This window comes from Echinops telfairi, unplaced genomic scaffold, assembly GCF_000313985.2.
Source record: "Echinops telfairi isolate 266 unplaced genomic scaffold, ASM31398v2 ScPeMD7_18;HRSCAF=68, whole genome shotgun sequence".
In the NCBI taxonomy this organism is placed as follows: domain Eukaryota; kingdom Metazoa; phylum Chordata; class Mammalia; order Afrosoricida; family Tenrecidae; genus Echinops; species Echinops telfairi.
In genome coordinates, this window is record NW_022103915.1 from 38692070 (window position 1) to 38705984 (window position 13915).

Below are 13915 nucleotides of genomic sequence, written 5' to 3' on the forward strand. Positions count from 1 at the left end.
AGCCCCTAATAAAATGATTAAAAAATATTTTCTTTCTGTTTAAGCCCTTGGTATCAGCTCCTCCTTTTTACCCCCTTCCCTTCTCCATCCTCCCACCCTAATGGACCCCTGATAAATTATAATTATTTTCATATATTACACCGCCCGCTGTCTCCTTTTGCTCACGTTATTGTTGTTTGTCCCACTCGGGAGGTTGGGGAGTTATACGTCATTGTAGTTCCCCATTTCTCCACCCACCTTCCTCCTACTCTCCTGATATCACCACTTCCACTGGTGTCCTGAGGGGTTTATCTGTTCTGGATTCTGTGTGTTGAGAGCTCATATCTGTACCCGTGTACATGCTCCAGTCTAGCCAGATTTATAAGGTAGAATTAGGGTCATGATAGTGGGGGGAGGAAGCATTTAAGAACTAGAGGAAAATTGTGTGTTCCATTGGTGCTGTGCTGCATCCTGGCTGACTCATTCTTTCCTTGTGATCCTTCTGTGAGGCTGCTTTGCCTTCTACAGTGATGCTTCATTATAACTTTCTTGGCAACCATGAGTCAACTTGAAGGTGAATTTGCCGCTGTAACTTCCAAGGTGCTGGGTAACTGGTCCCAGGCTGGATCACATTGGGCTCACTGTTTCTGTGTCACTTTTGAGACTTACAGAAAGTGTCTTCTAGGGCATGAGCCTTTGTTCTCTTTACACAGAAGCTCCTGAGAAGGGGACTGTAGAATTTGTCTAAATTCACTGGGTTTGCAGGTTCCATACAGTTGGTGCCCAAGGGTCTCAGAACCTTAGGTAGCTTAACAAGTTCTAAGAAACCGAAAGCTCTGACCTTCTGTTTGAAAATTTTCCAAAGTTAACTTTGCCTTGCCATTGAACATGGAACACTGGACATTGAAAAAGCCAAACCCAAGAGTGCTTTCTTCAGGAACGCCTACATTTTGCTTCTTTGTCATACTTGTTTGACATGGACTATCAAGGCAGTTTAGAATGTCAGTGGTCACTCTGGAACTTTTGATCTTTCCAACTTAATTACTATCTTTTTTTGGTAGTAAAGTAGAAAATGAAGGTTCCTGGACTAAGAAATTACAAGGAGAAACCTTTTAAAATTGGTACTTTAAGGCCTCTCAAAAAGATCAAAATAATCTCTCAGCAAGTTGCTGTTTCTAAATTGAGTAAACAAAATAAAAAGTTACAGAATACAATTTTTGGAGACACTAAGCAAAATAAGGAACTATAAAGCCAGAGTTCTATTCTGCGGACCCCTTGCCCCGATTGCTGCTCCCTCGGCTCCTCTGCTGGCAGCTACTTCTCTGTACCCTCCTCTACCTTCCTGTTCTTTTGGAAACAGTGTCTGACTTTCTCTCCTCTCGGAAGAATCTATGAAGATGTAGGTGGCTAACAGTATATAAGTGACCTACTTAAAAAGCCTGGGGTCTTAAAAGCTTGCCTTGATCAATATATTACCAGATGTTAGAAAATGAACTGTTAATGTTAAAAATAATTACAGTTTAACAACCTTTCCTTATAATTTCTTGCTGTGTTCTCTCTTTGTGCCTTTGAGCATGTAGCTTTGTTTACTCCACCCAATGAAAGCCTCACTGTCCTTCTGTAATCTAGGTCATTACAAAACCCCCCTGGGCAGTAGGGAGTCTTCCAGTCAGCAAATCTCTCTCTCTCTCTCTCTCAATAAAACTCTGCTTTCACTTCTAACAGAGTGTAAGACTGGTGCTTCTCCATGACCTGGTCATGATGCCTCCCTTTGTACTTACAAGTAGGTGAAGCCCAAAGAAACCTGTCTAATATAAAACAAAATTCCATATTAAAGTCTGAGGAAACCCTGTTACTTAAACTTCAAATAATCATGTAGTTCTAATTCCGATTCTCTCTTACTCTCCTCACTCATGTGTTTCCTGTCTCTCTTGAAACAAGTAAAGGAATAACCTGGTATAAAACTGTGGCAGTTGTATAATCTGGTGTCAATTTGAGGATTAAGAGTGTAGGGGTGGAGTCCAGCCTGTCGATCAGGATATAGCCAATGAGGCATCTGTGTGGGCATGGTCTCCTGAGAATTCTTGGAACTCCTGTCTTCCTCCTTGGAGGCTGGAGACACACTCTTTCTCTATTGACTCCCTTGGAGACATTGCAGCTGAGAAGATACACAGAACTACCCTAGGCCCTGAGCTGGAGGAGCCACGCGGAGACCCCTGCCAGCATTGAGATGCTTACAATGCCACTGAATTCACAAGGCTTCCTACCCAATGGCCTGTGATCTTCCTGCATTTGGTGTCATTGCATGTGTTTTGTGAGTCTTTAGAGGAATTTAAATATTGGTATCAAGTCCATATTGGCTTATGGACTTGATCTGGACTGGGGTGGGATGTTTTATTAGTATTCAATTACTCTTTATATAAAGCTCTCTCTTATTCACATATGAGTTTCCCTGAATTTGTTTCTCTAGTCTACCCAGACTAACACAAACACCACCACCACTTGTTCCACTAGGATAAAGCCAACACTCCAAAACCAAAACAACTAAACAACCAACCAACCAACCAAACAAACAAACTTAGCAGTACACAAATAGGAAAGCAAACTACATCGAGTATTATAATATACATTTTAAAATAAAACCTTAGGACACAGACACATCCACAGTTCTGCTTTTGAATATTTAGATTAAGTGAAAATTATGGTTTAATATTTCTCTCTCATTAGCAGCAACTCCAGAGTTAATACTAAAAAAAAAATCAGATTTGCACAGTAATAATTAAGAAAATTAAAACTCAATACTTACTTGTCTCCCACAATTCCCAAGTTGATTGTAGGGTAACCATGTTCCTGAATTGTTGCGAGGAGGGTTGAACGATTACTGTCTCGAATCTTTCCAGGTAAGAGGTCATCTTCGGGATTTAGCAGCTACAAAACCACAAAGACCACACAAATTACTCTCATAGGAGAATATTGCCTATTTTTTATTACTGGGACAAAAATATATCTAGAAAACAGCTTAGCATATCTATACCTAGTAAATATAGTTTAGAGCTTCTGACACATAAAAGGATCTTTGAGTAAATATTGACAGTATAGGAGAATTTCTTTAAGAAAGAGTTCTTCTGCAATTAAAAAAAAGGAGACATTTAAATGGTGATTGAACAGCAGGCCAAATATTACACCAGCTTTGGCTACATTTTGACAGTAAAGCTTTGTAAATAAATAGTACTTTTGCTCATTGGAACAGACTAAATAAAACAAATTATCTTTTTCTTCAAATATCACTTCCCATTTGTCTTTTATTGAGAATATGTGAGCTGAGTCTTTGTAACATGAAAGAATGACTAATTTTAATGTTTTTTTGATCTGAAGATAAGATTAATATTAGGCCAATTCATCTAAACGAGAGGGATGGAGTTGTTTTGTCTCTGTTACTAGCAAATTGAGACAAGTAATACTTAGCTACAAGGCCATGACTTTAGATCGAAATACCTTTTAGAGATTTGGTATCTATTATTGCTTTGCTTATGCAGAAAATGATATGGTTTTCATTTTATGTCAGGAGGTCCCATGAATTAGTTTGGTAAGCAAGAAGAGCTTGGAATTCACATAAAGTTCAAACTGGGTTGGTCAAACCCTTTTGTCCTAATTTCCTCATTGATAAAGTGCTCAGTTCACTGTGCTCGTCTCTTCTGGCTCAAAGCGACCCTACAGGGGAGAGTAGAATGCCTCGTCTTCCTCACGTGGAACGACTGCTTGGTGCTTTCAAAGGTTGGCCTTGTAGCTGTAACCGAACTTGTAATCTACTATGCCTCTAGGGTTATATTATATTATAAAATACAGTAACAATAATTACCTTGCAGTGTAGGTGTTAAAATCAACTGACTGAGATAATGGACACTTAGCTAAGGCAGATAAATATGAAATAACTGTGATTCTCCCTTTTACTTTGATATAAGATGTTGAAAAGCACATTCTTTCCCCTCAAATGGCCCTGGTAGCACAGCAATTTAAGTATTAGGTGCTAACCAAAAGTAAGGTGACCAGACGTCCCGATTTTGGCGGTACAGTCCTGATTTTTAACAATTTTTTTCTCATCCCACGGTGTTTAAAAAATCCCGATATTTGGAAAGAACGCACGACAAGCTAGGGTATACGGTTTTCGGCTGCCATGTGGCTATTTCGCCAAGATATGAGTTTTATCAATGGTCTCCCACTTTACCAATGTTAAAATCTGGTCACCTTAAAAAGGTCTGTGGTTCAAACTCACTAGTCATTGATCTTGCACACAAGTAAAATGTTGCTTAAGATCATCCAACAACGGTTGCAGCAGTACATTGACAGGGAACTGCCAGAAGTTCAGGCTGGATTCAGAAGAGGACATGGAACAAAGTACAGTGAACCCTCGTTTATCGCGGTTAATCGGTTCTAGACCCTACCGTGATAAATGAAATTCCGTGAAGTAGGATTCCTTATTTGTAAATCAAATATTTTCGTAGTTAGAGCATAGAGGACATGAAAAAACACCCTTTAGTCACCATTACACTCGTATTACTCAATTTATTAAACGAAAAAGGGAAAATGCAGTAAAACATTTTGGACGTTACAATTATCATTTATTATTTATTATATTATGAAGTACAACCGGATGGAGCGAACAGAAGCCTCATTCAAGTCGAAATGGCGTGCAACCTCCACGATTTTCTTGCCATCTTTGATCATATCCAAAAGTTTTACCTTTTCCTGGATGGTGAGCATCTTCCTCTGGCGCTTATTTTTATTGTCAGAAGGCTTAGAAGAAGCAGCTCATTTAGGAGCCATCATAGGGCTTAGATAAAATTTCTTAAAAATCGCAAACAATTACAGTACACTGTACAAAAGCAAAAATGCATCTAATACGTAGCTCTGATACGTAGCGATGCAGACAGAAGTGTGTACAGTATGAGCCAATCAGTGGCAGTAATGACAGAGCATGCGCTGTTATGCAAAAACCGCGATAGAGTGAAGCCGCGGAAGTCGAAGCGCGAAGTGGCGAGGGTTCACTGTATATCGTTGCTGATGTCAGATGGATCTTGGCTCAAAGCGAGAATACCAGGAAGATGTTTACCTGTGCTTTCTTGATTATGCAATGGCATTCGACTATATGAATCACAACACATTATAAATAACATTGCAAAGAATGAGAATCCCGAACACTCAATTATGCTCATGCAGAACTTTTACAGATTAAAGGATAGAACAAGGGTACACTGCACATCTTTGAATTGAGATGACTATTGTCTCAGGTGGTTGAAGACAAAACTGTAAATTTGACTCAATGGCAGTGGGCTTGGGCTTTCAGTTTGCAGTTATAATCATGGCCAATAGTCTGGGCTTGAATCTCAATTTTCCTCAGATGCTTTCAATATTCTTTTTACAAACTCCTCCCATCTTCCTTCTGACTATGGAGTGATATGGTGTGGTCAGACCTTTGGTTTTATTTTAGAAAAATAACATTTTTGCAATGCCCTTTTAAAACAGGCTGGAGAAAAACCCTGACCATCTAATTCAGTGTCACCTGGCAATCTTCCCTTTCAAAACAAATTTAACTCAGCTGCCATGTGAAATCACCATCTACTTTTATCTGTAGTCACTAGTAGCGATTGATAAATTGATGCTGCTGTTTGCTGCTGGTGAATCAGTTCCAGCTCATAGCGAGTCTATGCCCAACCGACTGAAGCAGTGCCTGCTCTTGTACCATCCCCACGATGCTTAAGCCCACTGCTGCAACCACTGGGCAAATTCAACTTGGTGAAAGTCTTCCTCTTTTTCAGTGGCCCTCTATTTTACCAAGCACAATGTCATTGTCCGGGGATTTTGATCCTTCTGATCAGCAATGTGTCTACAGAGAATAGCACTTATAGTAACTAGTTTTAAATCGCTGAATGATCTCTCATAACAGACAATGGAAACTACGGTTGCCAATAGAAACTACTCATTGGCATCTCCCCCACCAAGTGTCATACATTAGATATGCCTCTGTTCACCATGTCCAAAGCACAAAAGATAATGTTTCACATCCTTGCTTTTAAGGAACTCTGTCTATACTTCTTTCTATTGTAGGACTACTATAGATTGCCTTTCTGATGTTAATCAGCACAAAGGATCCCTGGTGGGCAGAGGGATACACATTGGGCTGATAACTACAAGGTTAGCAGTTTGAAATCACGAGCCTCCAAGGGAGGAAGATGAGGCTTTCTACACCTGTAAAAGATTTAGTCTTGGAAACCCACAGGGGCTTGCTATGAGTCAGAACCAATTCTTAGGCAATGAGGTTTAGTAAGGTGACCAGATGTCCCGATTTTTAACAAATTTTCCCGCTTCCCGCGGCCTTTTAAAAAAGTCCCAATTTTTGGAAAGTATGCACGACAAGCTAGGGAATACAGTTTTTGGCTGCCATGTGGCTATTTCGCCAGGATATGAGTTTTATCAATGGTGTCCCGCTTTACCAATGTTAAAATCTGGTCACCTTCCGTTATATGAAATTACAGGACCCCTGGTGACACAGTGGTTAAGTGCTTGGCTGCTAAATAGAAGGTTGGTGATTCAAACCTACCAGCTGCTCCGTAGGAGAAAGATGTGAGTCTGCTTTCACAAAGACTGCACCCTTGGGAGCCCTCTAGCACAGTTCTACTCTTTCCTGCTGGGTCACTATGAGTTCAAATCAATTTTATAGCAATGGGGTATATGAAGTCATTATAATTCTATAAAGGCCAAAGTGTGCAGTTCTTTAACTCCATTAGTAATACTAGCTGCTTCAGAAAGAAGAATGAATAGTTGTATCATATTTATTTCTTCCACAGTAAGGTAATGTTCCTCGCTTTAAGATGCTGAGAGTCTGTCCAGGTGGTTTTCTTCCTTAAGTCAGAAATTCTAACAGATTCTACTTTCTATGACGAATAGGTTTCCCTGGTGGTCTTCGCACGGTGTCTTAGGACTTTGATAGTCATAGAAGGCCCAAGAAGATTTAAGCAAGGCCCCACGCTACTAGTACTACTTGCATCTTACACTGGACTCTGTGGATGTCTCCATAGCCTCCTGATTTAGGGGATTCCTACTCTATGATGGTAAGTCCAGAACTTATTATGAGTGCGGATTCTTCTTTTGTTGAGCTCCCAAAGCTAGCTGATGTTTATTTGGTTTGTCTTTAATAGAAGAGCCCCAGGATATTTTGGTTACTGGATCAGATTTGTACTAATTTTTGTTTTCCTTGTTGAAGGTGGCAAAGCACTGTTGCCACACTCACCATTCTGTCAGTTGGTTACAGTGTTATGTATCTATAAGAACTTTAAACAATTTTGTCTGTGTTTGAAATTTGGCTTTGGAAGAAGTCATCTTAAGTAATCTTGCTGATTTTTCAGAACCAGCAGCCAGGGGCTTAATTTAAATTGAGGACTTAGGACAGTAAGCAATTTTCCCTTTGACTAACCTTTATCTTGTAAATGAATGAACTCTTCTAATAAGCTTGTGCTTCTTCCTGAAATTGCTCTGGACTCCTTTGCTCTTTATTGTATTTGCCTTTCTAAAAAGCATAATTTTATCAAGGATACTTAGGAATTATTGCAGTGGACATTTTGGAAGACTTTGCCCCTGACCAAAGTTTTCAACTCAAAAGCAGAACAAAAGAGAGATTCTGAATATTTACTACTATTTATAGGCCACCACTAATCTATCAGTTTGTCTTCCTGTGATGATCTGCGTGTTGCTATGATACTGGAAGCTATATCATTGATATTTCAAATACTAACAGGGTCGCCATGGTGGACACATTTCAGTAGACAAACTGGGGAAAAGGACCTCGTGGTTGAAGTCTGAAATAATTGGCCAGAGAAAATCTTTGAATAGTTGCAGAACACTGGCCCAGTGATGGATGATGAACTAACCATCTAAGAAGGCACTCAAAATACAATTGCCTCCTGTTGTAGAGTGGACCTTTATGATGTAGTTAGTGTAAGCTTTCAGGACCTTTATTTGCTGATGTGGCAAGACTAAAAAAACAGAAGAAATAGTTGCATATATCCACTAATACTTGGGATGTGCAATGAATGAAGTATGAATACAGAAATATTTAGTTACCAAAAATGAAACAGAATGCTTAAGACTGACAACCTAGCCTAAAGAGACTAGCATTGGCTATTTGAATCAGCTAGTTATCTGGTATACTATGCTAAGAATGACAAATTGAAGGGGAATAGTGTTATATTCATTGTCAAAATGTACATTTCAAGATACATCCTAATGCACAACATTATGCATGATAGGATAATATCCATATACCTACAAGGAAGAAAGGTTAGAATAATTATTGTTCAAATTCATGCACTAAACAACTAGGGTAAAGATGCAAAAACTGAAGATTTTTACAAACTTCTGCAGTCTGAAATGGATCAAGTATGCAAGTAAGATGCCTTGATAATTACTGATGACTGGAATGCAAAAGTTGGAAACAGAAGGATCAGTAGCTAGAAAAATGGCCTCGGTATCAGAAATGATGTTGGAGAATGCATGACAGAATTTTGCAAGAATCATGACTCACTCATCACAAATAACATTTTCAACAACATGAAAAAATGGAATACACAGGTATCAAATCAATTACATTGGTGCAGGGAGACAAGGGAGAAGCTCAATATCATCAGTTAAACAAAGCTAGGGGTTGAGTGTAGAGTGGATCAGATTCTCCATTATATAGGCAAGTTAGGTTCAGGCTAAAGAAAATTAAAACAAGTCCTCTGAGAGCCAAAATACTACATTGAGTATATTCCATCTGAATGTAGACATCATTTGAATCATTGAGCACTAATGACAGAAGACAAACATGAATGTGGGTTGATATCAAGAACATCATACATGAAGAAAGCAAGAGGTCATTAAGAAGGAAGGAAAGAAATGACCAAAATGGATGTCAGAAGAACTGAAAATCGCTTTTGAATGTTGAGTAGCTAAAGTAAATGTAAGAAGTGATAAAGTAAAAGAGCTGAGCAGAAAGTATCAAAGGGCAGCTAGAAAAGTAAAAGTAAAATAATATAATGAAATGTGCTAAGACCTAATGTTAGAAAACCAAAAGAGAAGAACACACTAAGCATTACTCATGTTGAAAGAACTGGGGAAAAAAATCAAGCCTAAAGCAGGAAGCATTTTTAAAAAGAGAGAGATGAAAACAACAGTCATTGTACCAAGAACCCATGGTATTAAAGATATCCAAGGTACACTGAAAGTTCCAGCAATTGATGGAATATGAATAGAGATGTTTTAACAAACAGATACAATGCTGGAAGCAATCACTTAGTCCATGCCTAGAAACTTGGAAGTTCATTATCTGGCCAACTTACTGAAAAAGATTCATATTTGTACTCATTCAAAAGAAAGATAATCCAACAAAACACAGAAATTATCAAACATTGTCATTAATATCACACACAAGTAAAACTTTGCTGAAGATAATTCATAAATGGTTACAGCAGTACCTCAATGAGAAACTGCTAGAAGTTCAATCCAGATTCACAAGAGGACATTCAGTGAGGGATATTATTAATTATTATTAATGTCAGATGGCCCTTGGCCAAAAGGAGAGAATACCAGATTGATGTTCACCTGTGTTTTCTTGGCTATGCAAAAGCATCTGACTGTGTGAATCATAACAAATTATGAATAACATTGCAAAGAGTGAGATTGAAGAATACTTAATTATGCTCATGCAGAACTTGTACAGATTAAAAGATAGTCGTTTGAATAGAACTTGTACAGATTAAAAGATAGTCACTTAACACAGATTAAAAGATAGTCATTTGAATAGGGACAGTGCACTGTTTATAAGGGTGTGCATCAGAGTTATATCCTTTTCCCATATTAATTCAATTTGTATGCTGAGCAAATAATCAGAGTAGTTAGACTATATGAAAAAAATATAGCACCAAGATCAGAAGATCTGTTAATAAATGTGATATGCAGGTGACATACCTTGCTTACTGAAAGTGAAGAGAATATGAAGCACTTACTAATGGATTACAGTTCAACATAAAGAAACAGAAATTCTTATAACTGGACCAATAATTGACATCATGATAAATGCAAAAAATATTGAAGTTGTCAAAAGTGTAATCTTACTGGATCTATATCAACACCCATGGACTATACTACACAAATCATATACCACATTGGGGAAATCTGCTGAAAATAATCACTTCCAAGTGTTAAAAAGCAAAGATGTCTCCTTGCAGACTACGGCGTGCCTGCCCCAAGTATGAGGTATTTCTATTTATTTTCCATTGATGCATTTGAATTATGGTCCTGGAGAACAATACTGAAAAGTAGCATGGATTGAAGAATAAACAAATGTGCCCTGGAAGAAGTTCAGCCAGAATGCTCCTTAGAAGTGAGGAAGTCGAAGCTTCCTCTTACATACTTTGGATATTTTATCCGGAGGGGCTAATCTGTGGACAAAGACTGTCATGCTGGGTAATGTCAGTGAAAAAGAGCAATACCCTCCATAGACGGACTGACCCAGTGGCTGCAACAATGGGCTAAATATAGGAAGAACGGCAAGGAAGACAGAAAACCAGGCAGGTTTCCTTCTGTTGTATGAGTTGACCAGACTTTGAAGGACAGTGGCTGTTGTTAGGTTCCATTAGCTCAGTTATCCATAGCAACCCCGTGTGCACAGAACCAACCTTGCCCCTCCTGTGCTATCCTCACAATGGTTCCCATGCTTGAGCCTGTTGTTGCAGTTCCTGTGTGAACCCATCTTGCTGAGGGCCTTCTGTTTTACTGCCTCTCTACTTTCCCAAGCATGATATCCTTCTCCAGGGATTGGATTCTCCTGACAAAGTATGTAAGATGAAGTCTCACCATCCTTGCCTTTAAGGCAGTGGTTCTCAACCTGTGGGTTGCGACCCCTTTTGGGGTCGAACAACCCTTCCACAGGGGTCGCCTAAGACTTTTGGAAAACACATATTTCTGATGGTCTTAGGAACCGAGACACCGCTCCTCTAGCCATCTCCAGGTAGGTCCGCGCACATGCAGATATGCCCACATACAAGTACCTGGCATGGACTTACCCATGCTACACCATGCTTCAAGACAATATTTCATTTATTTGTCATTAGAAATAAATATTCAACAATATATAATTACATATTGTTTTTGTGATTCATCACTATGCTTTAATGACGTTCAATTTGTAACAATGAAAACACATCCTGCATATCAGATGTTTACATTAGCAACGAAAATCAATTGATGGTTGGGGGTCACCACCACATGAGGAACTGTTTGAAAGGGTCACGGCATTAGGAAGGTTGAGAACCACTGCTTTAAGGAGTACTCTGGTCATATTTCCTCCAAGATAGATCGGTTTGTTCTTCTGGAAGTCCATGGTGCTTTCAATAGTCACCCACACCACACTTCAAATGCATCTACTGTTCTTCAGTCTTCCTTATTCACGTCACGTGCCCAACTTTTCATGAACATATGAGGCAACTGAAAATAACCATGGCTTGGGTCAGGTGACCTTAGTCCTCAAAGTCACATTCTTGCTTTTTGAACACCTTAAAGAGGTCTTGTGCAGCAGATTTACCCAGTGCAATGTATCCTTTAACTGCTACATCTATGAGTCTTGATTGTGGATCCAAGCAAGGACTCTGGGTTACCTAACAACAACAGCAGCAGAATTTATATTGTTATGAAAAGCTTCAAAATTAGATTTCTTTTTTTATACCATAATTGACACACTTTAATTTTCATGATAAAAGAATGAAAGTCTAAGGAATCCTTATTACACTTGATGAAAAACAGAGGCTAACAAGAAATTACTGCTGGCTTATCTGGATGACTTAACACAAACTTTTATGAAGAAGTGTAGCAATTTCATTGTTACAAGAGAATTAAATTTGCAGATTCAGGAAAGACAAATTTTAGTCATAAAGCCATATGTGATTCCATAATAGAAGATTAAACACAATGCATAGTTCCCAATGTTGAAATCGCCTCAACCATATTCTTTGACTTACGCATATTCCTAACACTCGCTGCAATAACGGCTTCACACATCGGAAAGGAATACCATGAGGCTGGCACAGGATCCGTGAGCACAGAGTGACTATGAATCAGAACAGACTCATTGGCACCTTACAACAGCACCAACATTAGTTGGCAAGTGATTTCTATTCATAATATGGCTTCTGGAAAATGGAATCTATATGTACATATCTGTATACTTAAATATATATTCATGTATGTGTACTACACAGTGATGAAATTAGGGTTTACATTCAAGGATTAATAGCACTTTTAAGTGTATTTTCTTTACTACTATGCTCCATTTCATGATGAAGTCTGATGCAATACCATGTTGGAAACACAATGGGTGTGATTACAAACCATAACCTTACTAAAATAATCGCTCTATAATTATTTTCTACCTGTAGGTGTTACTTAACCAAAAAATTTAATTATCATTTACATAATATGAATTACTTTTCTAATCTAGAGTCTTTCTATAAGGCAAAGTTATTGTAAATCTACATTCACATATAAACAATTGAACACTAACCTCAAACTATTCTATCTTTGAAAAAAATAAAAATGTATATCCATAAAGAGGCCTTAAAAAGTTTAATATTAATCACATACTTTAAAAGGAACTGTATCTCAGAGCCAAGTGCGCTCATATATTTTTTTGGTAATGTATTTTATTGGCTGTTTTGAGGATCTGTACAGGGAAATTATACACAATTTGTCCATAATTATTTTGTTTTTGTTGTTCAGGGTCACACTGGTTGTGTTTCTGATGCCTGAGGTTGGGAGGGGTTGCAAGGGTGGGCAGTTTGTTCGTTCTGCTGCCATTGGCTGAGGATGTCCTTGGAAAAGGACTTAGCTTAGTCACCACGTCTAAGTGAAGACCCAGAGCTCTGCTCAGGATCTCCAGCCAGTCTGCTCTGGATCGCGAGCTAGCAGATATATTTTTATCAGGTTGGCAGGGTAACGGGTTGGGAGAAACAGCCCAGATGCAGGTAGTAGTAGTTCAAGGTATAACACGATAGCGTACATTTCTTGCTAATTGGGCTGGCATAGTTTGAAGAAGTCTTGGAAGAGGTGGAGGTCTTGTTTGGAGAGCTGGGAGAGGGAAGAGGAGGAGGGGGGCCAAGTCGGTGTCATCTTACCAGAAATCCCTCCAAAATTAGATTTGACTACAAATATAAATAATTAAAAAGTTCTTTTGTTACACTATCCTGAAGAGATTCTTTGTCTTTTTTTTTTTTTAAGAAAAAGAATTGAGTTTATTGTAAAAGACCTTTGTCTTTGTTTCTGTTATTCAAGACATAATTCCATGGTTTGGATGATACTATCATGGACGTCATTGTTTGAATGGGTTGTTTTGATTGACTTTCTCTTTTTAAAATCAATTTCTCATATCTAAGATCCTTTCCCTCTTTGTAATGGAAGACATCTATAGTGTTCAGTAATCCCCTATCTATTGCAACCTCCTTACACCTCCTCAGGAAAACCCTGGTTTCTTGATTTTTGAAAAATGTAACTCATGAACTGATCAAAAATCACTCTCACTCATTTATGTACATACACTAAAAATGAACAGGTAGTACACATAAACAGATTCAACACAAATAGATTGGAAGAACATTTAATAAGATTAATGGGACATGTTCCTGTTATAAGTAGTTTCTAATTAAACTGGGAAAAAAGATTTAACAGAGTTAAGCTAATTTGCTTGATTACTAGATTACACAATAAGAAGGAGATTAATAGCCTTTAAACATAATTTATAGAGCATGAAAGGTTGATTTATAAATTATATTAGAAAAAACTTCACATAATATTGTTATGACTCTTTAGACCAATTAGACTGATTAAGTAATTTTGGTTTAAATATAGTCCT

At 38.2% G+C, this 13915-nt stretch overlaps 1 protein-coding gene across 1 annotated transcript in view; it reads right to left on the reverse strand.

Annotated features, from left to right (window-relative positions):
• The window catches only part of GPHN (gephyrin), a 292262-nt gene that overhangs the window by 62094 nt on the left and 216253 nt on the right, over nt 1-13915 (reverse strand). The window contains exon 12 of the mRNA XM_030884864.1: nt 2786-2907. Within this exon, the coding sequence (XP_030740724.1) occupies nt 2786-2907 (122 nt within the window). The remainder of the gene's footprint in view (nt 1-2785; nt 2908-13915) is intronic.